Here is a 20,403-nt window from a genome sequence, read left to right as displayed (position 1 = left end):
TTTTCACCTATCCCTTTCAGATCTCCCTGTTTTCCGAACGTAACCTTGACTGTATTTCTTCTGAGTTCCCTATGTTCTGTCTTCAAACCCTCCCACCTCCCGGGATTCCTGTTTTACAGGCTCATTTAATGATTTCCAGATCCTTAAGTTAATTCCCAGCCCTTTCTTACCTTAATCACCCCACCTGTGTTTGTAAGCAAAATACTGACTCCTTGCCCTAGGGGCCGAAACTGGGAGCAGCACCTCTCTTCTGCAGAACTCACATTCTACATTCAGCAAAAACAATGAGGAGTCCTTGTGGCACCTTAGAGACTAACAAATGTATCTGGGCATAAGCTTTCATGGGCTAAAACCCACTTCATCAGATGCATGGAGTGAAAAATACAGTAAGCAGATATATATGGGATAAAAAAATGGGAATTGCCTTACCAAGTGGGGGGTCAGTGCTAACGAGGCCAGTTCAATTAAAGTGGAAGTGGCCTATTCTCAACAGTTTGACAAAAAGGGGTAAATATCAAGAGAGGGAAAATACTTTTGTAGTGTTAACGATGCCAATGCAATCAAGGTGGACATGGCCCATTTCCAACAGTTGAAAAGAAGGTGTGAGTATCAGCAGAGGGAAAATTACTTTTTGTAGTGACCCAGCCACTCCCAGTCTTTATTCAGGCCTAGGTTGATGGTGTCCAGTTTGCAAATTAATTCCAGTTCTGCAGTTTCTCACTGAAGTGTTTTTGAAGTTTTTGTTGTTGAAGAACTGCCACTTTTACGTCTGTTAGGGTATGTCTACACTACGAAATTAGGTGGAATTTATAGAAGTCGGTTTTGTAGAAAGCGGTTTTATACAGTTGATTGTGTGTGTCCCCACACAAGTGCTCTGAGTGCATGTAGTCGGCGGAGTGTGTCCACAGTACCGAGGCAACCATCGACTTCCGGAGCGTTGCACTGTGAGTGGCTATCCCACAGTTCCCGCAATCTCCGCCGCCCATCTGATTTCTGGGTAGAAATCCCAGTGCCTGATGGGACTAAAACATTGTTGCGGGTGGTTCTGGGTACATATCATCAGGCCCCCGTTCCCTCCCTCCCTCCTTGAAAGCGAGGGCAGACAATCGTTTTGCGCCTTTTTTCTTGAGTTACCTGTGCAGACGCCATACCATGGTAAGCATGGAGCCCGCTCAGATCACTTTGGCAATTAGGAGCACATTAAACACCACACGCATTATCCAGCAGTATATGCAGCACCAGAACCTGGCAAAGCAATACCGGGCGAGTAGATGACGTCAGCACGGTAACATGAGTGATGAGGACATGGACACAGACTTCTCTCAAAGCACGGGCCCTGGCAATGTGAGCATCATGGTGCTAATGGGCCAGGTTCATGCGGTGGAATACCGATTCTGGGCTCGGGAAACAAGCACAGACTGGTGGGACCACATAGTGTTGCAGGTCTGGGACGATTCCCAGTGGTTGCGAAACTTTCGCATGCGTAAGGGCACTTTTATGGAACTTTGTGACTTGCTTTCCCCTGCCCTGAAGCGCATGAATACCAAGATGAGAGCAGCCCTCACAGTTGAGAAGTGAGTGGCAATAGCCCTGTGGAAGCTTGCAATGCCAGACAGCTACTGGTCAGTCGGGAATCAATTTGGAGTGGGCAAATCTACTGTGGGGGCTGCTGTGATGCAAGTAGCCAACGCAATCAAAGATCTGGTGATCTCAAGGGTAGTGACCCTGGAAATGTGCAGGTCATAGTGGATGGCTTTGCTGCAATGGGCTACTTTTCAATAGTGCTGCAAGCACTGGTGGATCACAAGGGACGTTTCACCAACATCAATGTGGGATGGCCGGGAAAGGTACATGACGCTCGCATCTTCAGGAACTCTGGTCCGTTTCAAAAGCTGCAAGAAGGGACTTTATTCCCAGACCAGAAAATAACCACTGGGGACGTTGAAATGCCTATATCTATCCTTGGGGACCCAGCCTACCCCTTCATGCCATGGCTCATGAAGCCGTACACAGGCAGCCTGGACAGTAGTCAGGAGCTGTTCAACTACAGGCTGAGCAAGTACAGAATGGTGGTAGAATGTGCATTTGGACGTTTAAAAGCACGCTGGCGCAGTTTACTGACTCGGTTAGACCTCAGCGAAACCAATATTCCCACTGTTATTACTGCTTGCTGTGCGCTCCATAATATCTGTGAGAGTAAGGGGGAGACGTTTATGGAGGGGTGGGAGGTTGAGGCAAATCGTCTGGCTGCTGGTTTCGCACAGCCAAACACCAGGGCGGTTAGAAGAGCATAGGAGGGCGCGGTGCGCATCAGAGAAGCTTTGAAAACCAGTTTCATGACTGGACAGGCTATGGTGTGATAGTTCTGTTTGTTTCTCCATGATGAAACCCACAGCCCCTTGGTTCACTCTAATTCCCTGTAAGCTAACCACCCTTCCCTCCTCCCTTCGATCACCACTTGCAGAGGCAATAAAGTCATTGTTGCTTCTCATTCATGCATTCTTCATTCATTCATCACACAAATAGGGGGATAACTACCAAGGTAGCCCAGGAGGGGTGGTAGAGGAGAGAAGTACCAGGAGGGGTGGTGGAGGAGGGAAGGACAAGGCCACACAGCACTTTAAAAGTTTAAAAGTTTAAAACTTATTGAATGCCAGCCTTCTGTTGCTTGGGCTATCCTCTGGGGTGGAGTGGCTGGGTGGCCAGAGGGCCCCCCCCCATCACATTCTTGGGCATCTGGGTGAGGAGGGTATGGAACTTGGGGAGGAGGGTGGTTGGTTGCACAGGGGCTGTAGCGGCAGTCTGTGCTCCTGCTGCCTTTCCTGCAGCTCAACCATACGCTGGAGCATATTGGTTTGATCCTCCAGCAGCCTCAGCATTGAATCCTGCCTCCTCTCATCACGCTGCCACCACATTTGAGCTTCAGCCCTCTCTTCAGCCTGCCACTTACTCTCTTCAGCCCACCACCTCTCCTCCAGGTCATATTGAGCTTTCCTGCACTCTGACATTGTCTGCCTCCACGCAGTCGTCTGTGGTATGTCAGTGTGGGAGGACACCATGAGCTCAGAGAACATTTCATCGTGAGTGCGGTTTTTTTGCCTTCTAATCTTCAGTAGCCTCTGGAAGGCGAAGATCCTGTGATCATTGAAACACATGCAGCTGGTGGAGAAAAAAAAAGAGGCAGTGGTATTTAAAAAGACACATTTTCTAGAACAATGGCTACACTCTTTCACAGTAAACCTTGCTGTTAACATTACATACACAGCACATGTGCTTTTGTTCCAAGGTCGCATTTTGCCTCCCGCCACCACGTGGCTAGCCCCTCACCCCTCCCACCCCGGCTAACAGCGGGGAACATTTCTGTTCAGCCACAGGCAAACAGCCCAGCAGGAACGGGCACCTCTGCATGTCCCCTTAAGAAAAGCACCCTATTTCAACCAGGTGACCATGAATGATATCACTCTCCTGAGGATAACACAGAGAGATAAAGATGTTGTTTGAATGCCAGCAAACATACACTGCAATGCTTTGTTCTACAATGATTCCCGAGTACGTGCTACTGGCCTGGTGTGGTAAAGTGTCCTACCATGGTGGGTGGAATAAGGCTGCCCTCCCCAGAAACCTTTTGCAAAGGCTTTGGGCGTACATCCTGGAAAGCTGCAAATGCCAGGGCAAATTAATCATTAAACATGCTTGCTTTTAAACCATGGATAGTATTTTAAAAGGTACAGTCACCAGAGGTCCCTTCTCCACCTGATGAGTCCGGGAGGCAGTCTTGGGTTGGTCCGGGGGGGACTGCCTCCAGGTACAGGGTGAGAAACAGTTCCTGGCTGTCGGGAAAACCGGTTTCTCCGCTTGCTTGCTGTGAGCTATCTACAACTTCATCATCATCATCTTCCTCATCCCCAAAACCTGCCTCTGTGTTGCCTCCATCTCCATTGAAGGAGTCAAACAACACGGTTGGGGTAGTGGTGGCTGAACCCCCTAAAATGGCATGCAGCTCATCATAGAAGCGGCATGTTTGGGGCTCTGACCCGGAGTGGCCGTTTGCCTCTCTGGTTTTCTGGTAGGCTTGCCTCAGCTCCTTAAATTTCATGCAGCATTGCTTTGGGTCCCTGTTATGGCCTCTGTCCTTCATGTCCTGGGAGATTTTGACAAATGTTTTGGCATTTCGAAAACTGGAATGGAGTTCTGATAGCACGGATTCCTCTCCCCATACAGCAATCAGATCCCGTACCTCCCATTTGGTCCATGCTGGAGCTCTTTTGCGATTCTGGGACTCCATCATGGTCACCTCTGCTGATGAGCTCTGCATGGTCACCTCTGCTGATGAGCTCTGGCCAGCGTGGCAAGCTGCAGGTGACCATGCAAACAGGAAATTGAAATTCAAAAGTTCATGGGCCTTTTCCTGTCTACCTGGCCAGTGCATCTAAGTTGAGAGTGCTGTCCAGAGCGGTCACAATAGAGCACTCTGGGATAGCTCCTGGAGGCCAATACCATCTAATTGCGTCCACAGTACCTCAAATTCGACCCGGCAAGGCCGATTTAAGCGCTAATCCACTTGTCAGAGGTGGATTAAGGAAATCGATTTTAAGACCCCTTTAAGTCGAAAAAAAGGGCTTCATCGTGTGGATGCGTGCAGGTTTACATCAATTAATGCTGCTAAATTCGACCTAAACTCCTAGTGTAGACCAGGGCTAAGAGCCATTGGCATGTGAGCCAGAGGTTGAAGTTGATGGGAGTCCTAAAATTTTAACCTAAAGCTGAATTTCTGCTTTTCTGATCAATTGTGTTCATTTGGTTATGACCTCATGCTCCCAAACCACCACCCCCTGTTTTGTGCACCTGTTGCATGCTCTCTGGCACCTAGAGTGTAAGCTTTCTGGAGCAGAGAGAGCCGTCTTTGTTACTTGTCTGTGTAGTGCCAAGCACAATGGGACTCTGCCCTCGACTGGGGTTCCAAGGTACTACCACAATAACAAGTATAATGTCTTATCAAGCCAATTCTTGAATAACTACAGTGCTGGTTTTCAACCACCTTCCTTTTCGTTTACAGCTTCACTGGCACATTGCTCTTACTACAAAGAATTTCCCCCAAAATTGTGTAACTATGGTATATATCTATACAATACAAAATCCTACCCGCGTCTCCACAAGTGGGGAGCAACTACTGCAGAGGAAACAAGAAGTTCTGCTGCTGAGAACCTGGCAGAGATCGATCTCTCTTGTATAGGTCTTTTTTTTTTTTTTGCCAATAGCCCAACTCCATGGGGAATCAGTACATTGCCACATGCAGAAGGGTGGGAACAGAGGATCTGCTGTTAAAAGGTTCCTTTAGTCCTTCCTCCCAGCATAGCAGGGGTGAAGTCCTTTTCAGACCTATGTCCTATGTAGTGCCACAAAGATGTCAATGGGGTAGGTCCACTCTGCCATTCCACTAACTTGGGGAGAGGATGATTTCTCCCTTAGGATCTCCCCAGCACTCAGAAGAGATACTTAGACTGGGCACTGGCAACTGGATTTGCCCCAGCATGAAATAGAAGAGGGGGGGAGTAGGAAGAGAAGAAAAACGACAACAACATGCTCATCAATTACAGAAACAAGCGTGCAGTAAGTGAACAGCTTTCCAATGACCTCCAGCAAACTATTGAAGCATGAACATTGCAGCTAACTGATGGGCAAAGTTGATTGCCTGCTCTACGGTTGCTGAGGCTTCAGATTAAAAACCAGGCAATATGGGGAAACATCAAAGCAATATGGGAAAATATATCTGATGGGGGAGAGAAAGTAAGGAGGATGGGATCTGTGGCTTTGGATTTTTATCATTAAAACTTTAAATTGCCAACAGTTAATTTAAAAGTAAGAGCTGAAAAAAGCTGTGTCTTTCTAGGTACTTAACCCTTTGCCTGCAGCAAACAGAGGTAAGTAAATATTTGGTTAGTGGAGGCTATTAAACAATAGCAATAAACAGACCATGAAAGTCGATAGTAGTTTATAAATAAGTGAATACATGTTTAAAGTAGATCTTCTTTCATCCTCATCTGTTTATTTAAAGGCAGTGGTACTTTCCTTCTGGCAATAAAGGCAAAGCCAAGATCAGGTTTCCTATAGTAAAATAAGTTAAAAACATATATCTCAATAAAACAATATTGTCATTTCCACATTTATCTGACATCATTTTTATTTCTTTTTTGAAACAAATAAAATAAAGATGCCAGTCTGGCTTTCCTTGCCTGGTTTCTATTAATTCCCTGTTTTGTAATGCTACAGCAACAATAGTGTTGCTCGTTGGCGTATTGACATTAAAATTAATGTTTATTTTGAAAGAAGTCATTATGCACCATTATCACAACTGTGATAACACAAGGAGAGTTTATATCTTTTCAGCTTTCTGAATGCACATTTCTGTGGACATTGAAGATGACCAATCAACACCCTAATATAATCAGCACACCAAGTGTACTGCACAAGTCTGATATTCACATCTTTACCACACTAAACCATTTGTTACTTTGGCCTAATGTTAGAGGGTGGAAATAATAGTTAATTCTTCTCACAGGGATGTCATGAGAAAGAAATAATATTTATTAAACATTTTAAAATGAAAATATTCAGGGCTATTATCATGTAACTAACTATTAAATTAATAATAAATAGGATCTAGTCTCATCAATTTTTAATTCTAAATTGATAGCAGATTAACAATTGTGCTACCAAATTGACCTAGAGATTTGGTCAGGGAAATCACTGGCTAGTGCACCAGATGCTTAAAACTCCAGTTTAGCAGCCACTTGGGAATTCTTGTATTCCTCTGCATACCGCTAATTCTTGTACCAGTGATGTCTGACAGTGCTTACAGCGGTGGTGTAACATGTTGAAGGAAATTTAGAAGTGATACAGGTGCAGGAATTATGAACGTGAACTAAAAACGAGCACCCTGGAACAGCTGCAATAAGAAAACCAGGAGGCTTCTGTAGAGCAGTGCATTTTATTTCCACGTGTCATTCTCCAGATTAATTGAAGTCTTCCGTTAATGCAATTTAACATGCCTCAGCATGAGGCAATATTTTTATTTTATTTTGCAACAGTCTCCTTCATTGGAAAACTCAGTTTTATTTACCAAATCCCCATTTTTAATGCAGGAAATTCTTAAACTTTCAAGATTAGTTATGTACAAGCTACAGTATAACCACATTTTACCGTACAGGCAAATGTACAAAATTGTAACAGCAGCTTTTAACAGTTAAATACGGTTAGAATTCCCATATGTTTCTACTATCGTACTTTAACAATAAGCAGCAAACCATTACATTTTCACCAGGCATGTAGAAAAGGTGGTATTATATGACTGCATAGCTTTCTACAGCATGTTTTCAAATGTGCCAAACAGGTAACAGCGTTATATGCCAGGAAATCTTGGCTGTGATGCAGTCAGTATTTGACCTCACCGGTAGACACAAAATACTGAACACAGAGAGAACAAATTGGCAATAAATGTGGTGTTCAGTGGCCTGCATGGATTACAAAGAAATTTACTATTCTCATGATTTTAATATTAGACCAGCGACCAGTAAGAAAAGCGGATTACATTATTCTAGAATGCATTTTTTAAATTTAGTTTACTTTATAACCAATAAATAGAGCGTTTATTTAAAAATACATTAAGAAGGTTGAACAGAAGGTAAACATAATATTTCAGATCACAGTAAATGACTCTCATTACTTCAGTGCAGTTGTACACTAAGTGCAGCATACAGCTCTGTGTGCCACTTCTTCAACAGCTCAGCAATTTTAGGTTCTGTCATACACATCTTTAGCCCCGAACACCATCTTTTCCAAAAATATATTTTAAATGTTATGTTTCCGGATGCTACATTAAAAATGTTATTGCATACTGATCTGTATTTATAAACACACACACACATATATATGGACATAATCTAAAACAAATGAACTGCTCTAGAAACTGATTCTAAAAATATTTACTACTGGTCTTAAGTAGTTCCAATGACGTCACTGAAGGATGCTCCATGGGTCTAATCCAAAATCAAACTTCAATGAGGGGTGATTACAAAGTAGTAAACATTTGTAGGATGATATCCTTATTTTGCTGATCAGAGCTTCTCAGCAGTTCAGGTCTGATCTCACACTGTTGTAAATCAGGAGTAACTCCACTGAAGACAGTGGAATTACATTTAGTGTAAACCAACTTTAAGGCCCGCTCTACACATAGATTGTGTACCAAATTAACTGTTTTCGTTAGGGTTCTTATTTTATACTAGTATAATTAGTGTGGTACAGCTCTTAGCATGGATGCTGTTACACTGTAACAACAGAATAAAGTATAACCACATAAAGATGCTTAAAATATACATCCCGTCTCCCTCCTTACACAAGGAACCAAGTAGATGTGTCCTCAACCAGGAATATATTTTAAAAATTCTGCTTTTCAGGGATTTGGTAACTCCTCGTTTTCTATTAAATAATCTTTTAATTAGTCCCCCTAACCAACCTCCATACTCCAAGGTAGGCTTCTTTTAATGAGCTCTTGTTAACTTCTTCAGTCCTAGCTTCTTTGTGGACAACGGGCACCTCTGCTGTCTCCACAGTGCTGTCCTTCTGTTCCTCTATACACTGACTGTTCCCAGTTGCTGACTCCTTTACAGCTGTCTCTTCGGTCCCTTTCTCCTTGGACATCTCCTCCATTACAAATGGTGGTTGGCCTCCAGCATGTCCCTTCTCCTCTTCCTCTCTAGCTTCTTTCTCCAGGTCTTCATAGTTGCTCTGCCGTCTGGTCTCAATGTACTTGACCACACAGTAAATGACAGAGCCCAAGGTGTTGACCACTACACCTGCTATAAATAGCTTTGTGGGTGCCACATCATTGAATGCCACCATCCCCACTGTGATGGTTGCTATGCTCTTCACCACCCCAACGAAGCTCGTGGTCACAGCTGAGTTAATGTAGGTGCAGTGAAGGGTAGTAAAGTTCATGGCACAGCCAAAGAAGACGCAAGCAATAAAGGTGCATGTCATGACAGGGTCCTTCCAGCCTGGGAAAGACCAGACATTGATGGAATCCATGCTGGCAAAGGAGCAGATAATGAGAAAAGGAGTAGCCGAAACAGCAATGGCATATTGGGCTGTCAGGGGTCCATAGTCACTATCTGCACTTGTCTTTTGAATGAGCACTAAATATGTAGCATGTACCAACACAGCCAGTGCTCCTGTCACATACCCTACGGGGTCACCAGTCAGGTCACCAGCTCCTGCCAGAAGAGACAGAAAGAAAAATGCATTTACAAGAGAGAGAGAAAGAGAAAAGAAGGAGGGGGGACCATGTTCTTATTTGTGACATTATTTAAGACCAAACAGAGAGACAACATCTGTTTAAACAAATGTTACTGAGTCCTATGATTTCTGATTACTATCCTAAATTACACTATCTTCTGACAAATAGGTAGATAAAAAGACACCATCACATACAAAATCTCTCTCTCTCCCCCTTACTTCAAAGTCATCCCTTTAACTTCTCATTCTCCAGATCCTACCCAGCCAGAAAGTTTTACCTCAGAGCTCGAATTAGTTTGCATCCACTCTTTTTTTCTGGGGGGGGGGGGGGGGGAAGAGGAGGGAGAAGGAAAGGAAAGAAGGAAGAGAAAGGAAACACACAGTTGATATATAATCATAGCAGGAAAATATTTTTGTATTGCTGTCTCTGCCTCAAACTATCCCCAGAGCTCAGTACCAGCCGGGACGTGCCATTTAGCTTTCAGTGTTCAGTCTCCTGATCCTGCCCTTCCCACCTCCCCCCAATAAAGCAGGCAGCTTCTGGCGCTGGAGAAAAGAGCCCAAGGTTTGGTTTCAGTGCAAAATGAACAGTATGTTTTTCATTCCGGTTCCATGAACAATTCATAAATCCGTGTGGTGCCTTGTCCCTAGCAGAGCCAGATTCTGCCTTCAGAACCCACACATGGATGTCACCGTTGCAGTCAATGGGAGTAAAGCGTGAGGATCCGAGGGCAGAGTTTGGCTTTTCCTCTTGATGCCCGGTTACAGCTTCCACCTGCCGCCTCCTTTCCAGATCCCCGGCTTCCCAGCTGGAGCCTCCGAGCTACCCCGGCCTCTCAAGGGGAAGCCAGGCAGCTCCCAAGGGCGCGGAACTCAGTGGGTGGGAGAAGGGACAAGGGTGATCGCCTTCTCAACTCCTATTTCTAGCCCACCAGAATAACCGTGGCACTCCTCGCTGATCCCTGTAGCCCCAGGAAAAGGGAAGAGCTGGAAACCACCCCCTGTTCACAAGACCTGCCCTGCACAAAGGGATCGCTGCTCCCAAGCCACAGAGAGTTGGGAACAATTGAAATAACCTTCTTGCCCCCCAGAATAACAGTCCCGCGTACTGACCTATTCCAAGCCGAGGGAAGGAAGCTCAAAGGGACCGGGAGGAAAGAGGCTGCGAAGGGAAAGGGAGGGATAAGAGGGGCCGATGTGCTGGGGAAGCAGGGATGAGAGATCAGCGCGGAGCCAGTGAGATAAGGGGGTAGGAAGGAGGGGTGGGAACTGAGGGGTGACAAGTCTGAGAGGGGCTAAGGAGCGGCAGGCAGGCAGGGAGGGGGTGAGAGGAGTGGTAGGGTGGGAGTGTGTTGGGGAGGAGGGTCTGCAAGAGGAAGATGAGGATGGGGGATTGGAGAGGTTGGAACAGGGATGGGAGAGAAGATGATGGGGGTTAAGGGATGGGGTGCGGGGTGGCCGCAATGGCAGAAGAGGTAACGGGAATGGGGTGAAGGTTTGGTGGGGACGGGAGGAGAGGTGACGAGGGCATGGGGATGAGGTATGAGGGGACAGCAGCGCTGGTGACGGGGCGATGGGCTGAGGGTGGGGGACGGAGGGAAGGTGGTGGGGGGATGCGGTGGGGGTGGATGGGGTGAGAGGTGAGAGAAGGTGATGGGGTGAGGATGCGAGGGGAGGGGAGGGATGGGGACAGCAGTGCAGGGCGATGGGCTGAGGGTGGGGGGCACGAGGGCAGGGGATGGGGGACGGGGTGGGTGTGGATGGGGTGTTGGGGACAGCTGTACAGGGCGATGGGCTGCGGGTGGGGTGTGGGATGGGGATGGGGGACGGGGGGACGGGGACAGCTGTACAGGGCGATGGGCTGCGGGTGGGGTGTGGGATGGGGATGGGGGACGGGGGGACGGGGACAGCCGCGCAGGGCGATGGGCTGCGGGTGGGGTGTGGGATGGGGATGGGGGACGGGGGGACGGGGACAGCCGCGCAGGGCGATGGGCTGAGGGTGGGGGGCGCAGGAGAGGGACGGTCCGAGGGAGCGGGACGGGGCCGGGCTCACCTGCCAGCGCTGCCCCGCAGGTGGTGATGAGCACGGCGCCCAGCACCCCGGCCGAGGGGCCGCCGTTCTTGAGCACCAGGACGCCCAGCAGCAGGGTGGCCAGGGGCAGGCAGCGCTTGAAGACCACGTACATGGGCAGGCTGAGCCCGCGCAGCGCCCACAGGGTGAGGCTGGACTGCAGCGTGGAGAGCGCGGCCACGGCCGCGAAGGGGCGCGCCAGGCTGAGCCCGAAGGCGGGCAGGGCCACCAGCCCCAGGCGCCGCAGCAGCGCCAGGCTGAGGGCGGCCAGCGCGCTGCTCAGGCACTGCAGCAGCGTGAGGAAGGCGAAGTGGTGGCGGCTGAGGAGGAACTTGAGCAGGATGTTCAGCGAGCCCGAGAAGAGCCCGTGGGCCACCGCCACCCCGATGCCCAGCGCGCGGCCCTGGCACAGCCGCATGGCGGCCCGCTCTGCCCCCGCGGCGCCGGGGCTCCGGCAGCAGCCGCCCGCGGGGAGGAGGCTGCGATCCCCGTTACGCCTGGGCGCCGCCGGGTTTCCCGCCGCCGCCGCCGCCGCTCCGCTGCGTGGGTCCCCCGCCTGGGCAAGTGACACTGATCCCAGCGCCGCTCGCTCGCCGCAAAGGGACAGGAGGGCGGGGGAGGGGCTGACCTGGGGGGGCGGCGGGGGCGGGAGCGGGGGATCCCGTGGAGAATCTCTCCGCGGCCCTTGGAAACCCCCTGGTGCAGAGATGCCTGAGTCCCTGCTGCCGCGGGCGGGGCGGGGTGGCCGCGCTGCACTCCCCATTACTCTAATTACAGCGGGGTCCTGTCCTTGCCTTTGCTGGCTTTCCTTCCCGGCCGCTTACTTGGCCCCGGGGGTGAGTCAGGGCTGGCCGGGTGGTTTAAAGAAAAGAGCCAGCGCCTCGCAAGGTAAGGGGCTAGCACTCGGCCAGGGGCATGCACCAGCGCTTGCCCCCTCCTCCTTACACTCTCCCACCCAGAGGGGGGCAAGCGAGTGAGGCTCTGACACCTCCTCCCTTTCAACGGGGGCGTGGGATCTAGGGGAACAACGAAATCGCCCAATTTCCTCACCCGCAAACATTCTTTGCCCCCCCAAAGCCAGACCCACAGGAGGGGCCGCCTGGAATTAATGCACACCCAACCGCGCCTCCCCTCCCTCTTCAGCAAGGGACACGGGAAAGGGTGTGGGAGGGGGCGCCGGGGGGCGCGGGGTGGCTCCGAAGGAAATGCCAGTCTCGCTCCTGCCTCGACTCAAGCGCCTCCAATTTGTATTCCCGCGTAATCGGCACGCAGCCAGTCGGGGGGAACCCATCGGCAATCAAAGCGCTTCCCGAAGCAGTGATGGTTGTTGACACAAAGTTTCACGTACCCAGGAAAACATCGTGAAACGCCACCTCGAGTTTTTTGCTTTTTTTTTTTCTTTTCTTTTTTTACCCCGCGGCGGTTCGACACGGATCGGAGAGATCCTGCTTCTCTACCAGACCTGAAGGGAAAGTCCTGGCGGGAGGTTTTCGGGCACAGTGCCCGAGCAGACACTGGAAACTGGAAAGAGCAACTGCAGACTGCACAGGGTGGGGATCATCTATCTCCCCGAGCTGTCCGGGAACCGCTACACCCTGTGCAGACATAACACCCCGCCCCAGCACCGCGTGGCCGCTTGGTCGCCTCGTTAACTTTATGGTCAAAACATCCCTACCCAAGTGTTAGGGACGCGCAGGAGAAACGGGCTATCTGCCCTCTGTAAAAGCCAAGCAAGCGGAATGAAGGTTTGGTTTGGTTTGGTTTTTTTTCCTTTTAAAGGCACAGAGGTATTCTAAAATTAACCAGATCCCAAGCAAACTTTATTAATTTGTCTTGTAAAGGTCGTTGAGTGCTTTTAAAAATCGCGGGAGCGGGTATTCTCTGAAGGAACACGCCACAGGCTAACCTGACAGTCGGACCTTTTAAATCAAACAAAACGTCAATAAAAGACGCGCAGAATATGTGCATCACATCAACAGGAAGGCACAGACCCGGCAGTAACTTAAGTTTAGTTTCTGTAACTTTCACATATTAAAGATTTAATACAAGGGCATTTCCAACAGTGCATTTTAACCCGCGGACGGTTGAAAATCAGCAGCTGGTTACAATAGAGCAGGCGTTTTCTCAGATGATGTTAAATCTAATCCGCTATTGCAATATCACACTGACAATCTAGTTCGGACTGCCCACGGCCTCCATACACTTCAGTACTAAATCAGATTTTTTTTATGTCACCATCAGCCAAACCATTAACTCAAGCCCCCCAAAAGCAGGCTCGCCGTGCTGCAGGTACGGGCTGGAAGCTGGTTTTTAGAATTCAGGGCATCAACACAGGTTCACCTGCTAGAATGAAAACAGACTACATCGGTGGGAATTAAACGCCTGCCCTTCGACTGTCCAATGGAGCCCAAGGAAAAAGTTCACGCTTAATGATTCTGCTCCAGAGCCCGCTGAAAACAAAGGACCCCCCATTAACTTCAATGGACGTGGGATCAAACGCATTACGCTCACTCTGTTGATAATCCCCCTCTTCTCTTGACTAGCAGTTTTACATTCCCTAGGAAGAGTCAGCACATCAGATAATCATACCCCTCAAGCTACAATTCCTCCCCCGATTTCCTGCTTCCTGTTCTCTGTTAATTACATTTCTATTGGTAAGATTTATGGTTCAAAAATGGGCAATAAAGGGTTGCCATATGGAGTCCCCTCTAGTATAGCTAGTATACGTGCTGCGAAACTCTATCTCCTTGAAATCATGAAGATAATCTAGTAAGTGACATCTATTGTACAGGGATTTAATCCTTTGGCCACCATCGGTTCTCTGGGATGGATACAGAATACTAGGATAAATCATTTTCACAAGACAAGTGATGGATAGTCTCGCTTCAAAAAGAGGGTACTCTCAGAGATATTTATTGGGAACATTGATGGTTACACAAATTATCCAAAGCCAAGTTTTACAATTTGATGAAAATTCTGGTAGGAGTAAATTAGCCCATCCTTTCTCTTGAACGATTGGAGGGAGTCAAGAAGATTTTCCACAAGGTTTTAAATGTTAATTGAAGTAGAAATAGATCACCTTGAATATGTGGAAAGGTCTAACCTTTTGCCCTTCCCAGCACCCACTTTTTCAATAGTCAGTGGCCTCAGGAAAAGTGATGGAACTTTATAACTTTCAATCTTCAGCATTTGAAAACTATACATGCCCAGGTCTCATTCACTAACAGTAAGAATACACTCTCGCTAGCGGTGTATGGTAAATAAACTTTTATTTTGTATTTTAAACACAGTAATGAGTTTATATTTCCTTTTTGTTTACAAAAAAAGTATGAGAAAGGACAGAATTTGGACAAATAGGGAATGGTGAACTCAGGGCTCTAAGTTTGTCTTCAATTTCATTGTAATGGCTCACTTATTTGTTATGTAGCGTGGGCCTGTTCCTGAATTCTTATTGCTTTTGATAGAGGTCGTGTGTGCATAAGAAACACCTCCTAAAGACTTACCATAGCACTTAACAGAAGCTGGGAAATATTGTAGCCACCCTTAAACTCGTTTCAGAGTAGCAGCCGTGTTAGTCTGTATTCGCAAAAAGAACAGGAGGACTTGTGGCACCTTAGAGACTAACACATTTATTTGAGCATAAGCTTTCGTGAGCTACAGCTCACTTCATCGGATGCATTCAATGAAGTGGGCTGTAGCTCAGGAAAGCTTATGCTCAGATAAATGTGTTAGTCTCTAAGGTGCCACAAGTACTTGTCAGGGGGCTTATTCCTTCACCCACTTACTTTCCTGGTCCTTCTCACATGAACAGAGAGCAACAATACCTGAAGTCCAAAGGTGCAAACAATTCGATGTTTATTGGGGTGAACTTCCAGCAAGCATGATTCTAGTTTCCTTCCTTAGTATCCCCCTTCCCAGCTCTGACACCACAGAGCCTTATACCTGTGTCCTTGTTCCCATTCCTGCCCTTAGCCAAACATGATTCCAATTTCCTTATCCCCATTCCCTGTTCCCATTTCCCCCTTTAGCAAAACATGGTTCCTATTTCCCCTACCCACACCCCACCCACTTCCTGATTGACTGCAGACTATATAGTAAAACTTGAATTCTGCTTAGCTGTACCTTAACCAATCATTTTCCTGAAATTTAACTAACCAATCCTAACATATTGTAACATGATTATGTAACCAATTATATCCCACTACCTTAATTAGTTTACACCCAGCAAAATTAATTATACAGCCAACAGGAACAATTACAGAACCAGACAGAGATTATACAGACAAACAGTCGCAAAGTGGGAATTATAATGACAAATCAATACAGAAGTGAGGATTTCACATCCCAGCTATTGATAAGTGAGTTCTTGCCAGACAGGATGCTATCAAACTAAGTTTCCTTTTACATCTCCTAGGCACTTCCCTTTCTCTGGAGGCGATAGGCATTATCAGGACAGGATTGTATTCCTTACAGCCCAATAGCACTTTCTTTCAATGTGACTAGTTTGGAATGTGAGGATGTGACCGTTCGCTTTCCAGCTTATGGCTGCCTCTGCTGCTTAGTCAAAGGCCTTAGCCTAAGAACAGGGCCTCTGACTGTCACAGTAAGAGAAGGACCTTACACTGGCAGACAGTGATTTTGATTCTTTCTTTTATACCTCTAGAACTAGCCAAGTGATAAGAATACACCTAAATTCTTAGAGTACAGGCCTTTACAGACAGGCCTGAATATCTATATCCTAACACTCCACCCCTATTTTTTCTTTTGGGATCCTCCTGCCCAGGTATCCCTGGAAAAGCATAGGACATATGGCGACACATTTCCTGATAGGGCCAGGCATCAAGGTGGAAGGTGTCGATATTCCATTTGTCCCACTGCCCCTTGTGTAGTATAGTGCCCTGCACCTTCTCTTGTACAGGCATACCACACCTATTCCAATTAGTGTTCCAGACTTTCCATTATAGTGGACCCGAGAAGGTTGAGTCCGGGTTGTCTAGTACACTGTAGGGTTTGGAGGGCTTACTACATTACTTATAGGTTATCTCCCTATGCAACGTAACACAAGTACAGTTAATAATACAAAATCCACAGCAACACCTAGTCCTGACCACTGCACTATGGTCCAATATCCGAGACACCCCCAAAACCCTGCCTCTCCTCCTTCGACAGGGTCACGATCTTATGTGTCCAGTTGCTGGCAGTTGCAACAAGCTGCCCCTGCAGGTTTTGCTTGCTTTTGTCCATATCATAAGTCCATTGAATGTTCACAGAGAAATGGGATATTGTCCAAACCAGCTTGACCTCTTGGTATGGAATCAGGAAGCATGCCCTGGCTTATTCACAGCAATAAGATTCACAGATCCATTTGTGCACCAAAGTCCAGATAGCAGCATGTAGATGTGTGTAGTTTCGTTATGGGCTGGTGTAATTGTGCCCCCAGTAATATGTACATTCCCAGCAAAACACCTTATACACAGTACACCCAATTGTCTACCGGCTGCATAGGCCATTGATCCTGCTCCTCCATAGTCACAGGAGAGGGGCACATCCAAACATCTTCTACAGATTTACATATTTTACACACCCCTCCATTGATTCCCAGTGAGCTCCTCCCCTTCTCATTATTTCCAAAGGGCTTGTGGGGACCACCTTAGTTGCCATTCCATTTCCAGGTACCACGGTAGCTATTACACAGGTGCTGGCCTCTTAGTTGAGCATTTTGCATTCCCATACACATCTTCCTCCCCAGGGTCAGCCTTTTGAAGCCATCCCCCACGCATGTCATGAGATTTTCTGTTCATTAAAACACAACAATGCTAGCAACAAGACAAACAACACAAAACACAGATCCATGGTATTCTGAGTTATTCTTCCGCTGGCGCCAGCTTGCTTGTAGAGTGTCTGAAAAACAAAAGAAACAATTTCCACCCCCCTGGTGGGGACAGATTATTGCTTAATAATAATACCACTTTCTTTTACAAATTTCCTTGCTAATTGCAGGAAAAACAGAAGAATTACCACTAGCCTTGCAACAAGCTGCCCTTATTTTGTTCAATAGTCAGGCTAGTGAATTATCCCACTTACTGGTCAGTTATGAAATTCATGAGGTGGTGTACCTCAGTTTCCCCTCTTGTGCAACAGACCATGTTTGCAATAGTTTCTCTGCTGTACTGAGCTCTAAGTTTATTCTCAGGTAATAGCGGAGACACAGCTTCAGATTTTAGCACTGTACACACACACACACCCCTTAAGGTTAACCTGTCCCCCTTATTTTCAGGCTTGACTTGTTTTTTCACCTCCCTTTCCTGGAGGGCCATAATCTGAGTCTTCTACTGGCTTGTTTGCTGATCAGATGTATTCATTATTTGCAGCTCCTTTGTGCCCATCAGCTAGGTAATTTGCATTTACACAGAGGCTTACTAGCTTGCTTCTGGATCCAAAGCTGTTAGCAGCTCAGACACTGTCTTAAAAGGGAAACATTTTACTTCCACCAGAGTTCTGATTACTTTCCACTTTCATCTCCTGCTCCAAAACACACACAGCTCTGAAAAAGAAAGCACAACCTATTGTGGCCCCTTTTGGAGCCCTAATAGGATTTTAATTAAGTACCATGTTTTATTTGCATTTCTTTTACCCCTTCTCCAATATACACTGCACACGTCCTGGGAAAATGCACATTCCTTCCATATAGTTTAACCTCCTTAACATTATATTAGCCATATTAATTTTACACAAGGTGTAACTGCCTCCCCCATGCCCACAGAGTTTTCATGCACACCCACCAAAGCAACAATCTGATCCCCCAGAGCCACCCCAAGGCTCAGTGTTCCCATCATTCCTCCCCTTTTCCTTTTCTTTTACCACACAAAATTCTCTTTTGTCTAACATTTCTTGCACTGTGATTACTCTTTTTTACACAACTGTACCCCAATTACACTTCCATCTTGTACAACTAGACACAACCAGGGGCAGCCAAGTTAAGTTCCAATAGAAACCTCTTACATCCTTTATTGATTTTGATTACATTACCCAAAAGTCAAATAATTTTGATCGGATTCTCTCTCTGCCTGCTGCCTGCAGCAGTCCCTTATAGACCATTTCTGTGGGAAAAGGGCCCATTTCCCCTCAGAAAACTGTAAAGGCTTCTGGGGACAGAAGCCTAGTGGTGGTAGTAGCCACTCTACCTGACCCCCTCGGATAATTTAATTACCAAGCTTCCATCTAATGTGACTGCACAGAGTTGCACATACAGTTACATGTGTATAACTGGGTTTTATCATTAAACAAAAACTTCTTTCTTGACATCTCACATAAGTATACAAAGTACCCTCCATTAAAACTTCAGAAAAAAAAGAGTGTGGAAAGGCAGGTTGCACTTTGAAACTTTTTTTTTTCCTTCCTCTTCTTTCTCTCCACTCCCCCAGGACCAAGTCCCAGCTCCAGTCTCTAGTCTGTTAACTCTGCTTTTGACTTTAAACCCTGTTGTGCCAAATCATCTTTAACTACCCCTAAGTTACATCCCTTCAGCAGCCCTTGCTGAAGCAGCACCATACTTGAAAGATTACTGGCAGCTTCCCATAATGCTGCCCTTACTTCAAACCTCTCACAAGCAGACTGAAGTGCCTCCTTTCCCTGGAAGACATTCAGTCCCCATGGGCAGGGACCTTCTTCCATTACCCATATACCAAGGAGGGTGGGCTCCTCAGCCACCCCCCATCCCTCTGGGTCCCCTAACACTTTCTCCATTTCCTTTTTAATCTCATCCCAGGTTGACCCTTGCACCTGTATGGGCCTTGGTTCTTCCTTATCCATTTATCCAAAAAATCCTTTACCCTGGCTTGCCAGAACCCATAACTACCATCACGAGAGTTCGTGATACCCCCTCCACGCAGCTGCGTGGACTGTTGGGGAGGGGGACTTACAGGCTGCCACTCACCTATCCAATACGATGCATCCGAGTCAGTCACCAGCACCAAGATGTTAGGGGGCTTATTCCTTCACCCACTTACTTCCCTGGTCCTTCTCGCATGAACAGAGAGCAACAATACCCGAAGTCCAAAGGTGCAAACAATTCGACATTTATTGGGGTGAACTTCCAGCAAGCATGATTCCTTAGTATCCCTCTTCGCAGCTCTGACACCACAGAGCCTTACACCTGTGTCCTTGTTCCCATTCCTGCCCTTAGCCAAACATGATTCCAATTTCCTTACCCCCATTCCCTGATTAATATTTCAGAATTAAAATAGGTAACTAGTTAGAATAAAGAAAAGAGAAAACAAGCATAATCATCAAAACCCAATGATGGAGAGAAATTGCAGGAGGGGGAAAACAGGTTACTCTTGCCTTTGAAATAAAGAGTAAAGATGTTTCTTTTCCAACAGGTGTGTGTGAACATAAGGAGCAAAAAATGAATTACAACAGCTTTCACATGGTTTATTTTTTACAACATACATTTCTGGAAGCTTCAAGTTGAATGCATGTCAAGTGGTCTTCATTCCTGGAAGCTTTGCTTCCACCAGCTCCATCAACCAAGCAATTCTGATATTGGCTCAGTTCCTGATATATGTTAGTGTTTTCTATTCTCTCGTTGCCCCCACCCATGTTGATCTGTCTCTTGTAACTTGCCTCCCCTTCTGTCCCATTTTTATCTATTTTCATTTTTGCCCTTACCCCTTACTTGACTCTGCCAGTTCAGTGGGTGAAATCCTGGCCCCATCCAGGACAAAACTCCCACGGACTTCAACAGGACCAGGTTTTCACCAGTTGAACTCAGCATTGTGTCTTTTCTAGATTATTGCCTTCCTCCATCTCCTTATATTTCTCTTTCCCTGTCTCACCCATCCAGTACCCTCCAACACCATTTTCTCATGTCTACTGTTTTTCAAATTCTCTCCTTCCCTTCCCTTCCAATTTTACCTCATCTCCCTTCCCCCACTTCTTTCTCCCATCTTTTATCTTCCACCTTGGCCTCTTTCCTCCTCTCTGAATGCTGGTGCTCTGTACATTTTCAACTTTGGTTTGTCCTGTACCCCAAATGATTG

At 46.9% G+C, this 20,403-nt stretch overlaps 1 protein-coding gene across 1 annotated transcript; it reads right to left on the bottom strand.

Annotated features, from left to right (window-relative positions):
• Positions 1-6,969: 6,969 nt before the first annotated feature.
• On the bottom strand, positions 6,970-12,970 carry SLC35D3 (solute carrier family 35 member D3). The gene is given in 3 exon segments (XM_048844433.2): positions 6,970-8,493; positions 8,496-9,269; positions 11,345-12,970. Coding segments are annotated over 3 exon segments (1,599 nt in total). The 5' UTR covers positions 12,126-12,970; the 3' UTR covers positions 6,970-8,449.
• Between the last annotated feature and the right edge of the window lie 7,433 nt (positions 12,971-20,403).

Source organism: Caretta caretta, chromosome 3 (genome assembly GCF_965140235.1).
Source record: "Caretta caretta isolate rCarCar2 chromosome 3, rCarCar1.hap1, whole genome shotgun sequence".
Taxonomy (NCBI): Eukaryota; Metazoa; Chordata; order Testudines; family Cheloniidae; genus Caretta; species Caretta caretta.
This window is presented reverse-complemented; position numbering and strand designations above follow the sequence as displayed.